At 33.3% G+C, this 26081-nt stretch overlaps 1 protein-coding gene across 7 annotated transcripts in view; it reads left to right on the forward strand.

Moving 5' to 3' along the window:
• The window catches only part of POT1 (protection of telomeres 1), an 83402-nt gene that overhangs the window by 30089 nt on the left and 27232 nt on the right, over positions 1 to 26081 (forward strand). For all 7 annotated transcript variants that reach the window (XM_032401645.1, XM_032401647.1, XM_032401644.1 and 4 more), the window contains 4 exons: positions 12524 to 12654; positions 16077 to 16367; positions 20233 to 20388; positions 25750 to 25919. In XM_032401645.1, coding sequence (XP_032257536.1) covers positions 12524 to 12654; positions 16077 to 16367; positions 20233 to 20388; positions 25750 to 25919 — 748 coding nt within the window. The remainder of the gene's footprint in view (positions 1 to 12523; positions 12655 to 16076; positions 16368 to 20232; positions 20389 to 25749; positions 25920 to 26081) is intronic.

Here is a 26081-nt window from a genome sequence, read left to right on the forward strand (position 1 = left end):
TACTAATTCTGTATAATAATAAAAGCTTTTAGATACTGACATAGAAAAGAATCAAAAAAATGAATTTCAGTTTTCAGAGAGTTAATATAGTAAACAGACCATATACCTTTACCTTAGTTTAATTCAGTTCAACTAAATTTAAGTTATTAATCTATTTAATCTAACCTGAAGCAGCATTTGTAAAAGCACCATTATGTATGTATCATCAAGAAAAGCTCTGCCAATTAAGTTATGATTCACTGTCAATTTTAAGATGTAGCCATATTTTTTTTTTAAAGAGTTTATTTATTTATTTGACAGAGACAGCGAGAGAGGGAACACAAGCAGGGGGAGTGGGAGAGGGAGAAGCAGGTTTCCCGCAGAGCGGGGAGCCCGATGCGGGGCTCGATCCCAGGACTCTGGGATCATGACCTGAGCTGAAGGCAGACGCTTAACAACTGAGCCACCCAGGCGCTCTAGATGTAGCCATATTTTAGAGATGTTAAAAACGCAAAACAGTGTTGTTGATGAAATTCTGTCTTTATCTACTGCATGCCTACTGCGTGTAGTTTACCTACTACAACAAAGATGTTCTCATTGAGTTTATATTTTAAAAAATACTTTTATTAAATTATATATATATAAATTTTATTATTGTGGAGTGAACTCGAAGTATACTCTTTAGTGGGAGGTGAGGGGAACATCTTATTTTCATGTAGTCAGAGGATTTTGTTAATGCAGAATGTGAAGACTTACTCTATGAAAGTGACTGTGTGAAGACTGAAATCCAGAGAAATTTGAAATAGGTGGTAACTAAGTCTGAAGGCTGCAGAGGGATGTTTTATTGAAAACTCTGGTGATTTCTGTTTTAGCAGAAAGGGAATGTTAAACAGTAAGGTTGAAGCAGAGAAGTTATTAAGTGTTTATTTCTCAAATATTTTCATTTGACTTTTTCCTACAGTCTACATTCTCCACGCTATCATACTGTTCAACATATATTTGCATACTTTCATCTTGGTGGTTTGTTTGCATCATCAGGTTTATTGTCTCCTGAATCTTAATATTCTGTAGATTTGCTATAAAGGTGTGATCACTATGATCCTCTTCCAGTTGTGAGTGTTATCTGGTGGCTCTCATTGGCCTGCTGAATTTAGGAATAAGCTACATTACTGCCAATTATTTCTACCTGACTTGGTAGAAGATAGAATTTAAAAACTTTCTGCGCTTGATATGTCACTAATTCTTGTCACCGAAAGTTTTTACTAATCAGCAAGTGTATTCAAAAATAACAAATGATAGTAGTATAGAATAAAATGATAGCTGTTTTTAAAACATTGATGACTCAATTTTAATTTTAAATTGTCTATAATCATGTTTTCTTCTGACAATGTTATTAAATCATGTGTCTATAATGAAAGCCTTGGGGAACTATAATTTTTATTACATATTCAGATGTATTTTATATCTCTATCAGATATGTGTAGTTGGATCCAGTCCCTTAATAAAAAAATTCATGAGTAGTAATAAACCATCTGTTATTACAATGATAATATGTTTCTCTACTTCTTCTGAGATACTAAATTAAAATGAAGATCATCAATTTTATCACAAATTCATTGAAACTCTAAAGTATATTTTAAAATATAGTGAGATGTCTTTACTGCTAGCAAGACGGTAAAGTTTTAAAATTATCTATTACATAACTTTAGTTAAACTTTTTATTTCTACTGATAGAACTCATCCTTCAACATGCTGTAGGAGAGTCAGACAAATAGCTCTTTTCGTGTTGAGGAAGGGATCAACTTCATTAGTATTACTACTGAGATGTACCAGAATAAATGTACAGGAACAATCCACACCTGTGCCTTTTTTGTATTACATAAAGCAGTATTATTTTGCAAATATGGGACCAAATCTTAAATATTACATCCAGCTGTACATAAGTAGTTATATGGAGGAAAATTACCTTTATGCAGCTCAAATTTAGGTAAATGGAAAGAAGTCTATTCTGCTCTATATCATTAGCTAGAATTTTTTCACTAAAATTTATTTTATAAATTTTTAATTCAGTGCCACTGAGGCTATTTGGTACACTCTAGCATTTGTACTTCTTGACTAAAATTTTTCTGGAAGACTTTCCTCTTCATACTAGTAGTGATTACATATGACCTGTAGCATGCTGCTGTCTTATTTCTGGTAGCAAATGCTTATTTCCCAGGTTTTATATTCAGTCTTGGGAGAGTTGTAGCTTTTTATTATAGAAGTCTATCAGTCCTGTTGTTAAAAGGACAATATAGATAGTTACATTCTTATTCAATTATGATAAGATTCATCATGAAAACCGAGAATTTCTCAAAAATTATGGAAACAATATTCAGTAAAAGATAATTGTATCATCAAAATTGATTTTGATAATGATTCATCAGGGGTACATAATATGTCCTCTTTTATGTAGGAAAACAAGGTCATTGCTGCCTTAGGATTTTGAGATTTTATAGCAATTATCTTTGAAAGCCTCACATTTACTTATGCTTCAGAGAGCTGGCTAGACAGAGTTAGGTACGTAAGTTTTTTGCCTTACACAGGTAACATTGATATTTTTTTAGTTAATGCCTATTAAGTTTAATTTTAGCTTTGTCTCAGATTTTAAGAAATAGCCTACCATTTTTTTAAGCTTGAGACACATTTACTCTGTTCTTATTGTCTGTTCTTGCTAAGTAAGATAATAGACTTAATAGTATGTGGCTCGTGCTTGCTTGTTATTAATATCATAATGCCTGCTTGCTCTATGAGCAAATGGGAGGAGTAGAGGGAACCCTGTTTGTGCTTACTTTTCTAATATTTGAGTCCAGAGGAAGGGAGAGGATAGCCAAAATATTTTTGTCATTTTTTGACTGTCCACCTCTATCTCTCCCCCTCCACTTTCTTTTTCTTTCCTCAAACTCTGGGACCCTACAGGTCTCAGTCTTTTGGTGCCACATAATGTGGCATATTGCCTGTGGCTCCCTAGCTAACCTCAGGAATGCGTTATGTTCCAAAATTATTTGGTTTTCATACCTGCCTCCCATTAAAATTCTCCATTTTTGGAAAGCAGTTTGATTAAACTTGAACAATTTTGGATGTTACAATGTTTCAAGAAGCAGATCTCTCTCTTGCTGTTCATTATCTTATAAAAGGATACCTGTTTTAGCCACAAACTGAGCATTATAATCAAATTTCTTAGAGCAGTATCCAAAACATTGGACTTTTGAGAGACCCTATGTATTTTGTTTTCTTTTAGTTCTTGGGATAGGGCCCTAGGAGTTTTTCTTTTCCTTGTCTGTAGAACATCCCAGCTAACTCTAGAACGCTATTTTTGGTTGTGTAAAAATATTTTCACTTAGGAGAATGATTTGATATATATACATTAATGTCACGTAGCATTATTGTTTGATTATTTTGTTTTGTATGAGTAATACTGGTTGCATATTAAATGATTATATAGTGTCTTTTAATTTTTTATTTTATTTTTTATTTATTTTTTTATTTTTTTAAAGATTTTATTTATTTATTTGATAGAGAGAGACACAGCGAGAGAGGGAACACAAGCAGGGGGAGCGGGAGAGGGAGAAGCAGGCTTCCCGCAGAGCAGGGAGCCCGATGCGGGGCTCGATCCCAGGACCCTGGGATCATGACCTGAGCCGAAGGCAGACGTTTAACGACTGAGCCACCCAGGCGCCCCAGTGTCTTTTAATTTTTTAAAGTGTAACAAACTCCATATTCCACATTAAAAAGAATTTATTAATTACTGAATAATTCATAACTCATTGGTGTTCTATAAGATCCAGGACACTTATGAATCATCGAAGAGAGATTAAAGCATCTAGTATGATGTAAAATTACATGTATGTTGAATTATATTTTTTATATTTTAAAATTGATAATGCATCTTTGGAAGTTTTTTGGTTTGGGTTTTGGTTTGGGGTTTTTTTAGATTTTATTTAAATTCAAGTTAGTTAACATATAGTATGTATTATTAGTTTCAGGGGTAGAATTTAGTGATTCATCAGTTGCATAGAACATCCAGTGCTTATTACATCAAGTATCTTCCTTAATGCCCATCATCCAATTACCCCATCTTCTCACACTCCTCCTTCCAGCAACCCTCAGTTTGTTCTCTATAGTTAAGAGTCTTTTATGGTTTGCCTGCTTCTCTATTTTTTTTTTCCACTTCCTTCCTCTATGTTCACCTGTTTTGTTTCTTAAATTCCACATATGATTGAACTCTTATGGTATTTGTCTTTCTCTGATTGACTTATTTTGCTTAGCATAATATACTCTAGCTCCATCCACATTGTTGCAAATGGCAAGATTTCATTCTTTTTGATGGCTGAGCAGTATTCTATTGTGTGTGTGTGTGTGTGTGTGTGTGTGTGTACATATACATACTGCTGCTTTCTTCATCAGTTGATGGACATGTGGGCTCTTTCCCTAATTTAGTTATTGCTGATGCTGCTATAAACATCAGAGTGCATGTATCCCTTCAAATCACTATTTTTGTATCCTTTGGTTAAATATCTAGTAGTGCAGTTGCTAGGTTGTAGGGTAGCTCTATTTTCAGCTTTTTGAGGAACTTCCATACTGTTTTCCAGAGTGGCTGCACCAGTTTGCATTCCCACCAACAGTGTAAACGTGTTCCCCTTTCTCCGCATCCCCGCCAACATCTGTCGTTTCCTGACTTGTTAATTTTAGTCACCCTGACTGGTGGGAGGTGGTATCTCATTGAGGTTTTGATTTGGATTTCCCTGATGATGAGTGATGTTAGGCATTTTTTCATGTGTCTGTTAGCCATCTGTATGTCTTCTTTGGAGAAATGTCTGTTCAGGTCTTCTGTCCATTTCTTGACTGGATTTTTTGTTTTTTTGGTGTGGAGTTTGATAAGTTCTTTATAGATTTTGGATACTAGCCCTTTATCAGATAGGTCATTTGCAAATATCTTCTCCCATTCCATAGGTTGCCTTTTAGTTTTATTGATTGTTTCCTTTGCTGTACAGAAGGTTTTATCTTGATGAAGTGTCCCAATAGTTCAGTTTTGTTTTTGTTTTGCTTTAAAATAAATAAATAAATAAATAAATAAATAAATATAGTTTTGTTTTTTCATTCACTTATTTGCTCATTTATTCAACAAACATTTATTAAGTACTTTTTATATGCCAGGTATTATACTAGAGTGGGAAATGCAAAGATAGCTAAGTCACTTTCTACACTCAAGGAATGTTTAAGACAGATAATAATTACAATACAATGATTATAACAGTTCATGATTTAATTTAGTCTTTCCTCAATTTTTTAGTCTTTCCTCAATTTTTTAGTCTTTCCTCAATTTATAAGACTTTATTTCTCCACTTTTATTTCTCCACTTGTTGGCTATATAAGATAGACTCTTCATTGTAAAACATACCATCCTTTTGAGTTTATTAAAGTTGAACAATGGATTTACCTATTCTAAAGGATGGAGGTTGTGGATTGGGCAGGCATGGAGTTTTCCATTTCCCAAGAGCTAAAAAATTAAGTCTAGTTGAGTGAGGTAAGACTCTTCGCAAGTGCTTGGCTATCTTTCAGGAATGGGAAGACATCTAGGGGGCATTGTTAGTTATTACTTATCTCTTTAAGGCCTTGGAGAGGTGAGCTAAGCCTCTCTTCATTACTATTTCCTGCTGTTTTGTCCATGCCAGTAAGAAGTTGGTTTCCACTTGGAAAAGGAAGGTGGAGAAAGATCTTTCTTCCCCTCTCACTGAACTTTTGTATTGCTTGCTTGCTTATATTCAGGAATGACTGTGATGAAGCTTGAGGTCTCCATCTGGCTTTCAGTTCATATCCTAGGACTGACTCTGTCCTTTATGACCTTTTCCTCTAAGAAATTATTAGCCTGCTAATTTAGAAAATCACCCTTATGTTTCATTAGTTTATAATTTGAATTGCTTTAATGGAGCATAAAAATCAGGACCATTTCCTCATTCTTTCTTAAAACTTAGGTTACATGCTTTTATTCATTCAATTAAACGATTTCTTTGCCAGCCTTGTATAGCATTGTATTGGACTTAGTTGTTGTCCATAGTGATAAAGTGATAGACTCTCAGAGAGTTTATCGTGAGGGAGATGAGGAAGACCTAAATTTAATCAACTGGCTAAGGCACTGTTGTATGCTATAGCTTAAGAAATAAGCAGAGTGCTTTGGGAGTGAGAATGGAGAGATTAATGCCAACAGGGGGAAGTCTTCTAAGAGAAACTGCATTTAAGCTGAACTTTTGAGGATAAATTGGGTGTTGATAGATGAGGAAGAAGAGGCCAACATTCCAGACTTTGGAATTGCAGCAACAGTTGTCAGACTTTTATAATGAAAATGTGAACTTTTCAATTTGAAAAGCTAACTGCTGAAGAAGTTGACTTAAATATAATTTTAAGTAATGGAATGTCTGCAGGATATTGATGCATAATTTTATGCTCTTGTAGCAGTCTTTTTCAAGGATCATTATTAAAGACTTAGGATACTTTGTGGTGTACACTTTGTTTATATTCTAGACCATAATTTAAAAAGTATTTTTTGTATTTATGGTTTCTATATAGGGTAAAACTGATTTTTTAACATATATGTAATCAGTAACCTTATTTATATGATAGAACTATAATATAGTTGGCAGTTGGTCTTTGAAAGATGTACTCAGAATTATTACAGGTAAAATGTTTTAAGCAGCTATCAATGGAATGCTTTGCTACATTACTTCTCAGGTCAAAGGGATTCTAGTAATATTTAGGTTCACAAAAATTACTTTCAAATTACAAATTGTGTTGATTTCCATCTGCATTTTTAAGTTCTTCTATTTCAGTTTACTACTTTTCCACCACTTTACACATCATGATTGAGGAAATCAAAATATATTCTCTTTTTCAGTTTGGTTGTCTTTTTCAGCAATTTCTGGAAGCTTCTCAGGTATTAATGATATTAATCTCTTTTTTGTCATAACTGTTAAGATGCTTTTCCCAGCACTTTAGTTTTAGTGCTGATGGTCTTTGAAATACAAATGTTTAACCTACAATTTGGAGTCATAATTTTGTTTAGAAAGGCTTTTACCCATTCAATACAAGATCTGAAAAGTAGTGGTCTATATTTTCTTAAAATTCTTTTATATTTTTAAAAACAGATATCGCATATATTGCCTGGAATTTTGTTTTGTATGTAGTGCAAAATGATCTTTTTGTTGGCAGCCCACTTGTTTCAAAATAATTTATTAAATAATGCGATGTATAAGTCACGTATAATATATATACCTGTATATAAAGATCTACGGAGCAACACTTAACAGAGAGCCTGAGATGAATTTTCTTCTCCCAGTATGTGACCCTGTGATAGTTCTCCTTAATTAAGAGGAGGACTGTTCAGATGTCCAATTTTTAATCATTAGAGCATTTGCTACAATCTCCACATGAACTTTTTAGAGATATAATAATGCAGTCCTATTGTTAAGCTCAGTTTTTTAGTTCTTCATTTATCATTTCAGTATTTGTTAAGACTTACAGGAATATGTTGCATGCATCTGCAATATTCATACTAATTTGCTTTCTGTCTCTGTCCCCTTCTGGATACTTCATATAGAGACTCATACAGCATGTGGCCTTTACTTCTGGCTTCTTTCACTTAACATAATGATTTTGAGTTTCATTCATGTTGTAGCATGTATTCATTTTTATTGCTGAATATCAATATACTTTTATAGTTATTTAACAAATTATTCTAATTGTTTGTCTTTCTTATTTTTAATATAAACTCTGTGAAGATAGAGATCATTGCTAAGTATTACTATAAATCCTTATACCTAGGAATACCATTTACTGTGGTTGCTCAGTACGTGGAGTAAAATGTAAAACTCCAGAATAACATTTATGAACTCAGAGAATATCAGCCTACATGCCTGTCTATTCTGTGGGTTTTTTTTTTTTTTTTTTAAAGATCTATTTATTTATTTATTTGAGAGACAGAGAGAGAATGTGAGCGCAAGTGCGGGGAGGGGCAGAGGGAGAGATCTTTAAGCAGACTCCCCTCTGAGCGCGGAGCTGGATGTGCGGCTCGATCTCAGAACCCATGAGATCATGACTGGAGCCAAAATCACGAGTCAGACATTTAACTGACTCAGCCATGCAAGCACCCCTCTATTTGTGCTTAATCTGTATGTGTATATATATGTATATGTATATATATGTATGTGTGTGTGTGTTAATATGTATATCTCTAGCATAATTATGCTTCTCTTTTCCTTCCTTTCATTACCTTTTTAAATATAATTAAAACATGAGGGGAAATCTATATAATTTCACACCAGCATAATAAAGCGAGTGCTACTATATGTAGTAAAGTTTCCTTGTAAAATTAGTAAGATTGTAGTATATAATATTGCCTTGATTCAGTGATTTGCTTTCATAACTTTTACTTGGGTGTTTCAGTAATAAACTTTTATACAAATGGAAACTTACTGAAATACTGATTGGTTTATAAATAGTGCTATAGTAGATAACAAGGAGGTGAAACAACTTTCATGGAGGAATTTTTTTATGGATTGTATAATTTATACATGCATGCTTCTTTGATTAGATGAATTACCAGCTTTCCCTTATAAAACTCCAAGGCAATTTACACTTAATCATGCTGATGAAATTAGGTGAATTACTCAAGATTGCAGAATATAGGACTTAATTTATCATTTGTTATTTTTTCCAGATTTATATCAGGTTACATGAAGTTAAGAGTTAAAGTAAATACTATGTCAGCAGTTTACATATGAAGTCTTACTCTAAAGTATAAAGTCAAGACTTGACAAGCTTAAATATCTATTTTAATATCTTAAAATATGTTTTAAGTAATTTATATTTATTTTTATATTACATTAGCACCTAAATGTACTATTTTGGTAGATAAGGTGAGAATACTGATTTATGAAAGTTCTTTCTACTCTTCATGCCTTTCCTGCTGGTGTTAGTGTTAGCTATCAAGAAAATGGACTATTATCTTTTAGTTTTGTAATTTCATTATTAAAATATGAAGTTGTAAGTTGTAATTTCACAAGTTGTTTTTCCTCCATTTGGGAATGAGTTAAAATGAGGCATTGGGAAAGAAAGTATCTTTATTATTTTATGTAGCCATTTTTGATGGATTATTTATTTGGTAAGACACTTCACTTCCTTGAAGCAGTAAAATAAAACATTTAGCAGTTTGCCTCGTTAGTACTTGTTAAAATAGGTAGCTTGGTTTCTGGTCATGAATCATGCTAATTGAAAGAACCTGAAAGCTATTTAATATTTCATTTAGATTGTTATTTGTTTTTGTTATTGAGAGCAAATTATTGGACAGATTTTTTTTTTTAAGATTTTATTTATTTATTTGAGAGAGAGGGAGCCTGCATCTGTGAGCGGGAGGGGGGGCGGCGCAGAGGGAGAGTATCCCAAGCATACTTCCTGCTGAGCACAGATCCTGACCTAGGGCTCAATCTCAAGACCCCAAGATCACGATCTGAGCCAAAATCAAGAGTTGGACGCAACCAGGTGCCCCTGGACAGGTTTTTTTTTTTTTAAAATGCCCTTGTTTTCTTGAATCTGAATTTTTGTTTTCTTCTTTCTTTGTTAATAAAATCTTATTATATTAAAGGATTTGAACTCATGGTGAGTCTCTTTGGCTTAAACTTGCTAAAAGTCGTGGATGATACTTTCAAAAGAGAAAATATAAGCCAAGAGAAAAAGAGTAAGGAACAGGGATTTAGCATGTGATGGCTCAGATAAACGGTGTACAAATATGCTCCATGTAAGGAGATGCCATTTGCATCCACATAGAGTCACTTACATGAAAACATGCAAGTGTGGCGATTTCAGGCTTGTCAGTCAAGTCCTGATGCAGCTGGGGAATGCTCTCTTCTACACAAATCTGGACAGCACATGGAGCCATCATATTTACCCACTCAGAATTCCAAGCAGGCACTTACTTGGCACACACATACCTCTTATGATGCTCTTTGGGCATCCCCTGAGGTTGCTTTTGTCTCTCGGCAGTCCATTCCCACCCCATCTCTGAACCTGACACAGACTTTAACCACCCTAACTCTGAATGTGACATAGATACTCCCGGGGGAATGGGGAAGGGGAAGGGCCTGGAGAAGGGAAGGAATGTGTGCCTTGCAAGTGGCTTATGTGTCCCTCTTTGTGCTGGTTTTTAAGAAAAGGCCAGAACGAAGATACATGTGTGTGTGCAGCCAAGACTGCTACTCTCTCGGGCTCAGTAAACTTCCTCTGGAAAGCTCTTCAGGTTGTGCAGTATTTCTATTTGAAAAAGGAGAGGCTTTTTCTAATTTGCAGGAAAGCACAGCAAAAGCTAGCAGTGGCCCTATAAAGACCCTGTAGATAGTGAACCTATTCTCAGGGTCCCCTGGTGTTCTTTGCAGTCCACCAAGTCATTTTTTGGAAACAAAAACAAGATACAGGAATATAGATGATTAAGATTCCATAATGCATCGTAGACTTATATAGAATGGTACAATAGAGCCATATGATAATTGCAAAAAAAAAAATGTGTCATTCTGTTAAAAATAAGTAAAATTGATCTTTGATAGTTTGTAAGACTGCTAAGAGAAAAAAAAAATGTCGTGAAACAGTACTCCTCCCAAATAGAGCTACTGAAAAAGGAAACTCAATATAAATTTGGTTCCAGTGGATCCTGCTGATGTATTAAGAAATGAGAATGTAATATTATTTACTCTTTGAAGATGCTTACCAAGGTTTTGATTTTAAGTTTTTTTTAATGTTCTCTAAATTATTTCCCCTTCCTCACAGAATCAGATTTCTTTTCCTCCCTCCTTCCTTCACCCCCCCTTCCTCCCTTTCCCCTCCCATTCCTTTTTCCCTATCCTTCCACTCCTGCTCTCTTCTGCTCCACCTCTTTCTCTCCCATCCACTTTCCATTTTCCTCCTTCCTTCCTTCCTGCCTTCCAGTTTTGCTCTATATCTGGTGATTGTTTACTGTCTTTATATTTAAAAATGTAGGTATGGTTTATTTTAGGTTATAGACTCTCATCTTGTTTGCTTGTATATAAGTACTTTGTTTTTCCATACTTTTTGAATTACTACAGCTTTGTAGTACATCTTGAAGTCTGAGATTGTGATACCTCCAGCTTTGTGCTTTTTCAAGATTGTTTTTCCTATTTGATCTCCTTCTTGAATGGGAAATCTGAGAGACAAATAGAATTTTCATAGGGCACGTTGATTGACAGTGTCACTGTATGGTGGGTGAAAAGAGACCAGCCCATCTGGCTGTAGGCCCCCTATTGTGATAATGCAGAGGGATTTATTCTGGGTGGTAACCCCACACTGGAAGCCTTAGCACTTCCTGGTTAATCAGTGAAATATCCTTGGAAATAGCATGTGGTCCTGGAAGTGGTTGGTTTAAATACTCTGCCTCCCAACCTGAAATCATTTTCCTGGGCAGTAGAGGTCAGGATGGATGGTTATTGAAACAGTTGTTTTATGTGTAAACTTTTAATTAACCTTGATTTTGACTCTACTTTTCACTGCCACCCTTAATCCCAGTGACTCCCATCTTCATTGTAGCTACTTTATACTATCTTCTGGATTGTCTCCCCTGTTCATTTTATCCCGAACCCTTTGTTTTCCCATCTTCCCGAAACATATTGCTGTCTTCTCCCCTGCTCCTTCACTCCCCTCTCCTCTCTTCCTTCACTGTTCTGGGTTTATGCTTTTCTATCTTGATGTTGTAATTACTAGGGTACTGGGTAGGACTGGAAGTCAACACATTTTCTCAGTGTGCAGCTTTCTGAAACATGCATATCAAAAGGCAGTATCTGTTACAGTTTTTACTACCACCAGTATTTGAAATTTTCATTTTTATAGCATCCCAACTATTACATTTTTTTTGCCAGCTAAAGTGTATATGTTTCTGGTTCTAATGTGTAATCGTCTATAAGAAACTAGCAAATCCTCATTTTTTTCTTTTGAGTTTGTTGTTAATATAATTTTCTAGGAATTGTTTGTTCCTTTGAATTTCATTGGCACTGTGAAGTCCTGGGTTTTATAAGCAGTTTTCCTAGAATCTTTATGTAGTATATTGACTCTTCATCACATTTGCTTCAACCATCTTCTAGTCTTTGTTTTCACCCTAATTTTAATTATGTTCATTTTATAAATTATATTTTATTTGAATATGTTTATCTGTTTTGTGATTTCTAAACTTTGAAGTAATAAAAAAGTTACCACCCCTCCAGACAATTTATATTAATTAGGAATTTTATTTTTGTTTTACTAAACTTTATAAAATTAACTTTTGTGGAACACTCTTGCAGAATAATTTGACAGTGCATTTTGAGAGCCAAGAAACTGTCTCTGTGTTTTGATCCTGTTCTCAGAAGGCTTAATTAAAAGGATAAGAGTTTGGTGTTTTGAATTCAACCATATTCTTATTTTGTCAAATGCTTTGAAACGCTAAAAGGTAAAATATGTTTGTGTTTTCCAGATTATTGCTCAGTTGTAACAATTGTGGACCAGACAAATGTAAAGTTAACCTGCCTGCTCTTTAGTGGAAATTATGAAGCCCTTCCAATAATTTATAAAAATGGAGATATTGTTCGCTTTCATAGGCTGAAGGTATAATTCTGATTGTCCAGAACTCATATCTGTTTGAAGAGAACTCTGTATTTTCACTAATACTAATTAGCCCTAATTATGTGGTTGCTGTGGCAGAACATGGCATCAAGCATTTCAAGAGACAAGAAGAAATGTAAATAATACCAGACTTCAAATAATTAATATTAGGAAACCTCTTCATTTGGACAAACTGCCTGTGCTCCTTCCACAAGAAGTATATTAGATACCATGATTAAGACGAGTTGCTGGTGCATTCTGTCTTCTCATTTCTGAATGTAGATTGATGCTTTGAAGGTTTCCATGTAGAGCTGGGTTTAAAAAAAAAAAAAAGCCCTAGGCCAACAGGGCTTTTTCTTTTTTTTTCTTTTCTTTTTTTTTTTTTTTTTTACTTTTTGATAAAGTAATTCTATAATGATTGAGAGGTTATATTATTTTCCCCTGTTTGTTGTGTTAATTCAAGTACAGTGAAAGCATTGAGATATTAAGTATAAAATCAAAGTAAGTTGATTTCATTTATGAAAAATGTATTAAAACATGAACAGATATTTTGGTACTTTTCAAAATATGCTATCAAACAATTAAATGTAAGGAAACCTTTAATATGAAGGTAAAGCTATTAAATAGTATGTAATTAAAAAAAATAAGTACTTTAATATTTTCAATCCCTTAGGTTTTAAGCATTTAAATTGACCCTTCATCTTTTCCTCTTGTTAGATGGGTTTCCATGAAGCTCTTTCATTATCTTCTTCTTCTAATGCTTCAGTTTATCTGTGTCCCTCATGGTCAGTGCGATGCTCATAAGTGAGCACAATATTCTGGGTATGTTCTGTTCTTAGTTTTGGTGGAAATTACCTTTCTTGATCTCTAATGCCTTTCCCTGAGAATAGAAGAGTAGTAGAGAATATTTGTGTGAAGTTAAAAAGGAAATAGAAATATTATCATCGTAGCAAGTTTATCCCAACTTCAAAAAATAACTTATTTCTCACACACTATTGTTTCAGACAGTACACTCTTCCCTCCTAATGTTTTTAGTTGTTATTCTTGCTGTTTAACTGAAGTAGGATATATATCTCTCAGTTCTATTTGTTTTAAAGAGAAGAGACTGTAGGTTTTGTTTTTTAATGTATGGCTTATGCTTGTGTGATTCAACCATATTACTGTGTATAGTTTCACTTTGTTCATTTTCATTGGTAAGTGTGTGAATGCATCAATTTATATATTCTGTGGGACATCCAGTTTGAGAATCTTATTCTGCTATAAACAGTCTAATACATATCTTTTCGTGAATATATATATTAATATTTTTATTATTAATGAAAAATTTACTGGATAGGCTAAATAGATTAGCTATATCATTTTTACTTGAACGTAGATCAATAGAAATTATCTAATCTGAAGAACAAGGATAAACAAAAGATTGACAGAACCTTGGGGACCTGTGAAATAATATCAAATTGTGAAACGTGTCATTTGAAATGCACAAGAAAACTTTGTGAATGGGAAACAAAAATACTTATAGAAATACATAGAAGTGACCAGAATTTTTCCAAATTTGATGGAAAACATTGACTTACAGATTTTAGAAACTCAGTGCACTCCATTCATGGCACCACAAAGAATAGCATGCCTAAACAAATCACTGTGTACCATTGAAAAAGATTTGAAAAAAGAACTTGAAATGAGCTGGCAGAGAAATAACACATTCCATATAGGAAACGTAATACCAGCCATCTTTGATTTCTTATCAGAAATAATGGCATTTGAGGAACAAAGCAATGATAAATTTAAAGTGGTGATAGAAAATGGATTCACCTGGAATTTTGTATCCAGAGAAAATATTTTTCAAAAATGAGAGAATCCACAGCCAGCATATCTTTGCTATAAGTAAATGCTAAAGGATGGTGTTCAGGACAAAAAAGAATGCTACCAACCAGAAACTTGATGGTTAGGAAATGACCAAAAACAACAACAAAAAAGGAAATGGTGATAAATGGTGAAAGATACTGTTGTGTATTTCTTCCCATAATTTCACTAAAAGATAAATGGCTCTTTAAAAGAAAAACAGTAACATTTAGGAAGGTGGAGTTTATAAAATATGTAGAAAAATATGAATGATAGCACAGGGATGGTTAGGATGGTTAAGTGGAATTAACCACCAAAAGGTTAGTACGTACCTTCAGAGGTTATTACACTTTCAGTAGAAAGTGTAAAATGGGATATGGGCAAGTGGGGAATATGATACAGAAAGTAGGGATTATGTAGTAGAACTATATTGATTCCTAATAGACTTTGAGATAAGGATTCTTTCATAGCTCAGAGGAGGTAAACAGAATACTAATAAGTTCAAAATATGAGAGGAAAGGAACAGTAGAAAAACAATTTTTAAAAAACAAAAAAGGGATACAGAAGGAAAACAAATAAGATAGTAGACTTAAATATAACCATATCAATAATTTTACGTAAATGTACTAAACACTCCTTTTGTAAGGAAAAATAGACTGAATAAAAAAGCAAGAACAAATATCACTCCCTACAAGAAATGAAGACACAAATAAGTTCTAAGTAAAACTGTAGAAAAGATATACCAAGCAAACAAGAAGCATAAGGAAAATGAAAACACTATATTAATATCAGATGGAGTATTACAGGGGATTGAAAGGGGGGCATTTCATAAGTACAAAAAGATTGCTTAATGAAGAAGATGTAACCATGGTAATGCACATGCATATACTAGCCGAGTCTCAGGAATTTGAAAGCCAGAGTCTTTGTGGCTTATCTTGGCTCTCAGACTGATGAAATCTTAGCCTCACTGCATTTTATTCACTTTGAAGTCTTTTTTTTTTTTTTAAAGATTTTATTTATTTATTTGACAGAGACAGACACAGTAAGAGAGGGAACACAAGCAGTGGGAGTGAGAGAGGGAGAAGCAGGCTTCCTGCGGAGCATGGAGCCCGATGTGGGGCTTGATCCCAGGACCCTGGGATCATGACCTGAGCTGAAGGCAGACGCTTAACGACTGAGCCACCCAGGCGCCCCCACTTTGAAGTCTTGTACTTTGAGTGTTCTAGTTTTCCTTGTAATGGTCATAAGTAATTGTCACTATGTTTTTCCTTTTGTAAATTATACATTAGTAGGAAAAGTAATAAATGTAAAAGTGCAAGCCTTATAGTATCAGGGAGTCGACCACCTAGACCTTTAAAAAATAGAAATAAATACTACATAGTGTTTTACAGTTTACATGGTGCTTGTGGATCTTGGTACAGCCCAGTTGATTTTATAATTTTGTATGCTAATTAAGTAAAATATATTAAATAATTATATCCTCTGAACTATGCTGGCAAGACTTTCTAATCTTTCAAGTTTCTTGAGTTTTGGGGTTCTGCGTCAGCTGTTTTGTTTTCTGCTTTGCCCAACTTTCTTAGATCCAAGTATATAAAAAGGAGACTCAGGGTATCACCAGCTCTGGCTTTTCATCTTTGACATTTGAGGGAACTTTGGGAGCTCCTATCATACCTCGTACCTCAAGCAAGTATTTTAACTTCACTGCCGAGGACCACAAAATGGTAGAAGCTCTACGTGTTTGGGCATCTACTCATATTTCACCTTCTTCGACATTAGTAAAATTGTGTGATGTTCAACCACTGCAGTATTTTGACCTGACTTGTCAGCTCTTGGGCAAAGCAGAAGTGGATGGAGCATCATTTCTTCTAAAGGTAGGTATTTTAAATACTTGAAATTGTAAATTAGCACCACCTACGTATCTAAAAAGAGCTTATATTTCATTCTGGTGGGATAAATATGCATACTGTGTATTATAATAAGAACTTTAAATCTAACTTACCATGTTTGATGAACTTAGATATTCATGCAACTCTACTCTTGAACTTCTTTATACTTCCAGAGAAAAATAGTATTATCAATAGTTTAGATATAGTTTATGCTTTATTTCTTATTTTAGTATTAATAAAATAAAAAGTTGTTTTCTATGTTGTATTTTAGTTACATTTCTACATATGCATATTTCTGCTTCCTTGTCAGGGTAGCCTTCCTTCTCATTTACTTTCTTGGCTCATTCATGTTGGGTTCTCTTCCCATGTCATTTCACTGCCTGTTTCATTGGGTAGATCACAGATGGTTTTGAAATGTTCATTTTTGTTCTGTTCTGTTTTCTTTCTAAATCAGCATGATTTTTTAAAAGTAACATAAGACCCATCTAATCTTTGTTTATACTTACCCCAATTTACTCATGAATAGCTAGAGAAAAAGACAGTTGTCTGATACTAATCCTCACCTGCCCATCCTACACACAATACATTTAAACAAACACTGCTTCAGCTCTGCTCCTGTGGTTATTTCTTTATCTTCTTACTCTTTGAAACAATAGGATAAGAAACAGAGTACAGAGGCACAAGTATTGGGTGTAGCTTTATTTATCATTTATACCTTGCCCTTATTAAGGAATGAGGAAGATAGAAATCCCTAAATAAAAGATGAAGTGTTTAAAGTTGAAAGTAGCACATTTATATACACATGACATACTCCGAAAAAAGTAATTGCATGCTGTAAAAAAATTTAAGTCAAGTATGACAGCTAAAGTTAAAGCAAAGTAAAATCATCCAAAATTAGAAGGAATCCTCGGTCAACTGGTCATACTTTTTGCCCAAAGTGACATCCTTAACAGATGAGCATTTGTTAATCACCAAATACTTCCAATGACAAGTAATCGTTGCAGAGTATGAGTGTAGATCTTTTGACTGCTGTGTTAGAAAATTCTTAAATTCTGAGATAAAATCTGCCACCTTTTAGCTGACATGGCTGAATCTACATTCACTCTAAAGCAACAAAACATACGCATGCATTCCATTTTTATAGATAGCTTTTTCAGATAAGTGAAAGCTTTGATTTAGATGTTATTTTAAAATACAGCATTCAGAAGTGAATTTATTTTTGTAAATTTTCTAAATTTATTTTGTAAATGTGGAAAAATGCATTTAAAAGAATATTTTATTTCTTACAGTAACAAAAATTGGAAACACTCATTACTAACAGAATTGTGTGAAGTATTGATATATTATGGAATACTCTGTTACAATAAAATGACATTGTAGACATGGTTATTAAGATAGATATTCATAATATTCTATCTGGCAATTAATGCAGTTTTATTTATATACTAAAATATATGCATAGTAAAAGTACATTAAAAAGAATATATAGCAATATTTTACTTACATTATCTCTGGGAAGTCAAATTTTGAGTGATTTTTTTTCTGAAATTGATTTTCCTATCACATACCAGAAATAACTTTTTAAATTATGTTTTAAACACAAAAGGAGCCAGACATTACTCCAAGTGAGGTCTGAAAAGCATGGAATGTAGCATAATTATTTTCTTTCTCAGCTTGGATTTGATACTAGTGTTGTTTCCTATATTAGTAACTATGATACTAATTTATTTTAATTATTCTTGTAGACATGCTACACCAAAAACATATTAAAACAATAATATACTGTAATCCACAGTTTATTTTTAGAAATCAGAAATGGTTTAATTTTAAGGAAAATTATAATCCTCTTTGTGAATGTTAAATATATCTGTGAAAATGTTTAGCAAAACAGAATTAGAAGTATGTCTCCTTAACTTGATAAACAATTTCTCCTATAAATTAATCAAAATAATTAGTGGTAAAATTCTGAAGTCAATAATGCCAGGAACAAGACAAAAATACCCACTATTTTCTCTGTTACATTGTTCAGGAAATCTCAAGAATTCACTAAGATAAGAAAAAAAGTGAGAGATATAACTCTTTTAAAAGAAAGAGAAAAAGAAGGTCAGTGCTCAAGTTATAAAAACCCAAACAATGGCCTGAAAAGCTACTTGGATTAATAAAATTATTTAGTGAGATAACTGGTTTAAACATTAGTGAAATATAGCTTTGCTACATATTAGTAATAAATAGAACACATAATTGAACAAAAGTTCTTCCAATGTCACAAAGACTGTAAAACGAGACAGTTCGGGCAAGAAATCCCTGACCTTCTGTGAGGAAACCTAGAAAGCGGGAGCATAAAAGAAAAGTAGGACTATTAAAAGGTTTTTGATTCTTTTTTAAAGTGTTCTAAAATAAAATGCCATTTTAATTAAAACCATATTTTCTAAATTGACTATGATTCTGAAATTTATTAGAAACAGTAAATGATCAAGAATAAGACAAGAAGAACTTGACAAGAAAACTCAGACCTCCATATCAGATATCAAAGCATATTATGAAATTACAGTAATTAAGATTATAGTAAGACTGATCAATGGAAAAGATTAGGAACCTCAGAATCAGTCTTACATTGTACATATAATATATTCATGATAAAAATAACATTGTCATTTCAAATTGATGAAGACAGATTGTTAAATGGTGATTGTTATCTATTTGGAAAAAGGAATCAGATCTATATATAATATACAAATTCCTAGCAGATTAAGTATTGATACAAAATTATAAAAGTTCCAGAATTTATTAAAAAAAAAAACCTGAGTTGTAAGTGATTAAAACTGAAGCATAAAAATAATGTAGCAACACTCTACTCTCTCAGCTCCTCCCCCAAAAGACTGGTAGATTCGTGTATAAAGCTATTTTAAAGTCACAAAAACAGTATACATGAAATGAAGGAACAAATTCCAAGTGGAGAAAAACCTTTGGGACATATAATGTAACTATTCCCAAAGTGTTTGTCCTGGTTCTTTGAATATTCTAGGCAACAGTGAGTGACCCAAACTCAGTGACTGTTTATTTGAAACCTGGCATAGTCACCAACGTTATTAGATACTTCCTCTGTAAACTGACCCTGGCAGACAACCTCTCTGTAGAAATGCAGTGTTTTCTGTTCATTGAGCCTGTTTCTCTTGTCCAGCCAAATTTCTTACATACAGAGGCATTCTTACCTCATGCCAGATGTCTTTTGTCATGCCCTTTTATAGCAAAGCATAGCCATCTCTTAAAAGCCTAGCCCAGCACAGGCTAGCTCACATGTTGAGGATGGTATGGTGCATACTTCCTCGTCCTATGCCCGCTTATCTCAAGGTAGCTTACATAGCAATCCAATATATCTTTTCCTTTTCCAGCACCCATGATTTTCATTCATTTGTATTCACAGTCTCTAACATAAACAGAATGTTCCTATCTGTACTTTTAAAGGCCTTTCCAAATTAGAACAAAGTGAACAAATGAGCAAAGTTTAGAATACATTCCTAAAAGTTAGGGATTTATACTTAAGAAAATTAGCAAATATAGTCATAAGGGTTTATATATAAGATGGTAAAAAAGATAAAGTAAATTCAACAATATGTTAGTACTTTCTTCTAGGTAGTGTGAATTTTTTTCTTCTTTACATTTTCTACATGTCCTATATCTATGTAGTCCTTTTATAATCAGAATATACGCCATGTTTAAAGCTTAGCAGATATTTGGGGGAATACGTTTAATTACTTTTAAGTTATATTACCAGCAGATAGAACTCTTTTAAAAGTCTCTACAGTTACACAGAAAGATCATTAAACTTCACTCTACCCTATTATGGCAGGTATGGGATGGCACCAGGACCCCATTCCCATCTTGGAGAGTATTAATACAAGACCTTGTACTTGAAGGAGATTTAAGTCATATCCATCGGCTGCAGAATCTGACAGTAGACATTTTAGTCTATGATAATCATGTTCAAGTGGCAAAATCTCTGAAGGTGATGTTGAGTAGCAAATATTGCTCTTTTTTTTGTTTTTATAAATGTGGGATAAATCATATTTATAGATGATATTTGAGGTCGAGAAATTAACTCCAAATGTATTTTTTCTTTAATCTTTAATTTGTAAAATATATTGAAAATAAGTTATTAGAAAAAAACTCAATTATTAGAAGATGCATTAAGTTATAGTGGTTTGAACAACTTTTTAAATAAAATTAAAGAACATTTCCTGAATATTTTAAAGCTGTACACAATTTTATTATAAAAATAGTAAGGAAAAATTTAATTGTATGAAGTCGTATAAAATATTTATAAGCTTAAATGTTAAGCTTTATTAATTAATTTTTCAAAATCTAGCCTACAACTTTGTACTCATTAATTTAAGAAATTGTTAATCCACTTCTTAATATATATCATTAATTGTGTGTGTTTGTACTGTACAGTTTATTAGAATTTGCTCACTGCTTTTGAGGTTTTAGGTACAAGTCCAGATATGACACTTCTTGATTATTAATATTGGGAATATTTTATTTATTTTATTCTTTTAATTCTTTTATTTGCAGGTATCTTTTGTAGCAACAAGTGGCATCATTAATAATAGCAATAATAAGAGTAACATTTGTTAAGCACATCATATGTATTTAGTACTATCCTGTGCAGTTAGTATTGTCGCCATTCCTATTTTACAAATGAGAAAACTGAGCAGTCACAGGTTAAGCCCAAGATTTCATGGCTACTTGGGTGAAGCCAGTATTTGAATCTAGTGTTTGTTTCCACAACCAGTCCTTTTAAGCAGTATAAAGAAGTGATTTTCTTTATTGCAAATAGCTTCCATCCTACCTTTAGGGAGTTATACAGCCTACTTACAGAAAGTTATATGGCCTACTTATAGGAAGAAAATAGTAAAAGTGAATTGCAGTTGTTTTAGATCTGAATTTTATGTCCAGTTTCCCTTTGTAAAATAAATGTTCTTGGAGAAGGAAATAGTTCCTCACACACACAAATAAGCCTACCCAACTCAAATTGATAAATTAGATTAAAGTCAGGGTCCAGGAAGGTGATAACTGAACTTTCTTGTCCTTTATGTGTGTGTGTACATGTTTTCATACCTAACATACCAAGAGAAAATTGACTGTTAAAGATACATTTTTGATGCTTTTCCCTGATTTTCTCTACATTGATTACTTTATTTCGAAAATAAATGTAATGATAAAGCCAATTCAGAGTCTTTTTTAAATACAGATAGATTTTTGGGGCACCTGGGTGGCTCAGTGGGTTAAGCATCTGCCTTCAGCTCAGGTCATGACCTCAGCGGGGTCCCTGCCTCTCCCTTTCCCTTTGCCTTCCCCCCTGCTTGACTGCTCTCTTTCTCTCTCTCAAGTAAAATAAATAAAATCGTAAAAAAAATACAGATAGAGTTCTTATGAATGAAAAAGATTTACGTTTTATTTTAGATTCTACTTTCACAATTTAATTCCCTTCCCTTTATGCTGCTTTTATAGGTCTTTCTGTTCCCCCTTGCTTGTCCTGATTCCCTTGTCCAAGTCCTGAACAACACCTAGCACAGTACTTTCCTTTTACTAAGGATGAAGTAAATAATATCTACTAGTGAATGAGTGAATCAATGAGGGCTGTGAATTTATTTGATTTTTTTCAGCTCCCTTTTTGTCTGCTTTATCTCACCCACTAGAGGGTGCTCTGAGCACACATGACTAAGAAAATATAGGGCACTTAATCTTTTTCTGAAGATATCATAACATTGTATTATTTATCTGCAATAGAAAATATTGCAGAAATGCAGAAAAAAATGCCCCAAATGCAGAAATGTCTATCTGCCCCAAATGCAGAAAAGAGATTTCTCATAATAGAAAAATGAGAAGGATTTTCTCTGTATAAGTAATGTAACTGTAGGCTTTTATTTAATGTATATTGGCATCCCATTTTATTTGTTCTAAGGCAACCTCTATACCATTTGATATTAAGAAATCCCCAGAGTCCAATGACATTAATACAAATGAATTCTTATCAGCACTTGAAGACAGCTGTTTGAAATTGCATTTTTATACTGAAATACGTGGAACAGATTTTTATTGTATAGGAACAGGAAAAAATATTTTTTTAATAAAGAGAATAATTAAGGCAATCTTAAAGTATAATTGGCTTTTATATACATTTTACAATTGAAATCATTCTTAACATTTTTCCTCAATTTTGCTTTTTAAGTGTTACACAAGCACTCATGCATAAACCCACATATACATGGGTACACACAGACATTTCGAACTTTTTGTCTAGAAATTAAAGCAGTGTATTTCCAATCAGTCTTATCCTGACACAATTTAAAAATAATTAAAAGTATATATAGTCATAATTATGTTTTGGCCTTCAGTGACCCAAGAGCTGTAGTTTGGTTATTTTCAGACATACACAGGTAATTAAAAACATTAAAGGGAATTTCTTGATAGCTTGTAAGGAAGATTAAAATTATTTCTAAAGGGATAATAATTTCTTAATAGCCGTATTTGCTTTGCTTTATTTTTGATGTTTACTGAAATGGGTTTTTATCACAGTTTTTGAAAGTATATTTTTTATAATTTTGGCTTTGACTCCCTCACTTGTATGTTTAGAATCTTATCCCATTACTGACAAGACTAAGCAATATGTGTCTATTATAGTAGAACATCTGGCACATTTCATAGTATATTTAGCAAGCTTAAAAAAAAAAACAATGCTGCCTCCAGAAGGAATTTCTGGAAATAACATTTTGTCATCTTGATAAACTATATAAATAAATTCTTTCTTGGTCTTTATTGTTTTGTTATGAAAGACAGTAGTAGAAAAGTTAGTGTAATAAATACCCATGTGCCTATCATCTAAATTTAACATTTTTAAATGTTTTACCACACTAATTTCAGGTACTTTTAATTTTTAGGACATAAATCTCTACATACTGAATCTTCTTTGTACCTCTGCTCATTCTTATTTTTTGCTCCCTAGTATCTTCTTTCTATTTGTCCTAGTATGTAGGTATGTACACCCATGTTTATTATGCTTTTATTTTATGTACTTATCTCTGAAAAATGTATGTGGTATATATATTATTCTGTAATTTGCTTTCTTTCTTTGAAATTATATTTTTAAGATATATCCATGTTCATATATGTATCTGCATTAACATCACAGAGTCTTAATTATTGTAGCTTTATTTTTATTTTTTATAGCTTTATTTTTAAATGATATTCTGTAGATCAAGCAAGTCCTCCCCCATCCCCTCCCAGTTTAGTCTTCAAACTTAACTTGCTATTCACGTTCATATACATTTTCAGGTCAGCTTTTCAAATTCCATAAAAGACACTAGGGATTTTGTTTGAAATTACACTGAATTTAAAGATTAATTTGGGGGGATTACTATCTTTATAATGTTGAAATTTTTCATTTATGAATATGATATCTTTCTCCATGTGTTTAGGCCTTTAAAAATTTTTTTTTGTATCTGTACAAGAGAGCATTTTATCTAGAGGGAGGTGGTTTTTAAATTTTGTTTTTTTTTTTTTTTTTTTAAGTAAACTCTTCCCTCAAAGTGGGGCTGGAACTCATGACCCAGAGATTAAGAGTCAGATGCTGTACTGGCTAAGCCAGCCATGCACCCCCATGTGTTTAGGTCTTCTTTAAGGGCTTTGTATATACATGAACTGTACTAGTGTATTCCCTATATTTAAAAAGAATCACAGAATGATAAACATTCAGAAAGAGTGAGATAACAGTGAATAGAAATAGAGTCGGTTTTTTCTTCCAATATCTAACTTTGGAGACCCTGAGGAAAATCAGTTTTGTCTTCTTTTCTTTTTTAGAAATTTCTATGTTTTCCTTCTCTGACTCTTTTTACCCTGCACCCCTGCCATGTTATAGATGTCAGTGGAAGAAGTCAGAGGAAAAAAGACCTAAATTCCTCCCTCCTCCTCACAAAAACGTTATTGGGAGGAAAAAGGTTATATAGCTTCTTCTTTTGAGTAGGTGTCAATTTCTTTGATAAACATTCTACATCTATCATTTTAAGTCTTCTACGTTAAAAGAGTATCAAATACTCTATAATTAAAGACGTTTTTAAGATTAAACAAGACATCTAGGGGCGCCTGGGTGGCTCAGTCGTTAAGCGTCTGCCTTCAGCTCAGGTCATGATCTCAGGGTCCTGGGATCGAGCCCCGCATCAGGCTCCCTGCTCCACGGGAAGCCTGCTTCTCCCTCTCCCACTCCCCCTGCTTGTGTTCCCTCTCTCGCTGTGTCTCTCTCTGTCAAATAAATAAATAAAATCTTTAAAAAAAAAAAAAAGATTAAACAAGACATCTAAATTATAGTACATTTAGTTCAGAATTATAATTGGTTTAATCTTGTATTTGAACTCATAAAATGTGTTTCACATTATAGTGTACAGACACAGTGCTTATTACAAAAGTTTTCTTTCCTTAAAACTTGTGGAATAGGAGAATATTTTAATATTACACTAAAAAAATTTCTAGTATTCTCATAATGAGAGTATTTTAGCAATCATTTAATTAAATCTTTTTTTAAAAGATTTTATTTATTTGAGAGAGAGACAAAGATAGCGACAGAGAGCATGAGTGAGACGAGTGAGCACGAGCGAGACGAGTGAGCATGAATGGGGAGGAGAGGGAGAAACAGGCTCCCCACCAAGTAGGGAGCCCAATGAGGGCCTCGATCCCAGGACCCTGGGCCTCGATCCCAGGACCCTGGGATCATGACCTGAGCCGAAGGCAGATGCTTAACCGACTGAACCACCCAGGCACCCCAAATCTTACCGTAAAGTACCTAAAACAAGTTATCTTCAGAAACCTCAGACAGTTTTCCAAATCAAATAGAGGGCTTAAGTTTGAGTTTGATTTAGGTAATGGGTTTCTTAACTACTTCCATTTTATCAATGCTAAGACTCAATCTTATTTCACGCTTTAATATCTCTGACATGGAAATATGTCTTCCATTTGAAAAAATATATATAGATGGATACATATATATGTGCATATATACATGCACTTACATATTATATGTAGATGTATGTACACGGGTATATATAAACATACATATATACATGCATACACACACATCCATGTATATATGTATACACACGTGTGCACACACACACACAAAAACACATGTTTTGGTTTTGATATAGTGTCCTTTGGGCTGATGCCCAGTACACACCAGTAAAACATACCAGGATCCTTTCTGATTAGTCAGCACCCCTAATTGTTGGTCTTATGCCCTATATTGCTTAAGTATTTTATGTATCAGAAATTGTTTGATTTTTCTTCATTTTCTAAATAATAAATAATATATTTTTAGGTTGGAAGTTTTCTTAGAATTTATAGCCTCCATACCAAACTTCAGTCAGTGAATTCGGAGAACCAAGCAACATTGTTGGCTCTAGAGTTTCATCTCCACGGGGGTACCAGTTACGGCCGGGGAATCAGAGTCTTGCCAGAAAGTAATTCTGATGTGGACCAACTGAAAAAGTAAGCAAATTATATGCCTATTTAGAAATTGTAAATAAGGTATTAATCAAGCTGATTTCCAAGATACTATTGTTCTGGACTGGGGTGGATGGATCCGGTAAGCTCTTTGTAATTGATCCTCATAACCTGTGCCAACTATCCATTTGTTTAAATAGATGAAGC

Source organism: Phoca vitulina, unplaced genomic scaffold, assembly GCF_004348235.1.
Source record: "Phoca vitulina isolate PV1807 unplaced genomic scaffold, GSC_HSeal_1.0 scaffold4, whole genome shotgun sequence".
Lineage (NCBI taxonomy): Eukaryota > Metazoa > Chordata > Mammalia > Carnivora > Phocidae > Phoca > Phoca vitulina.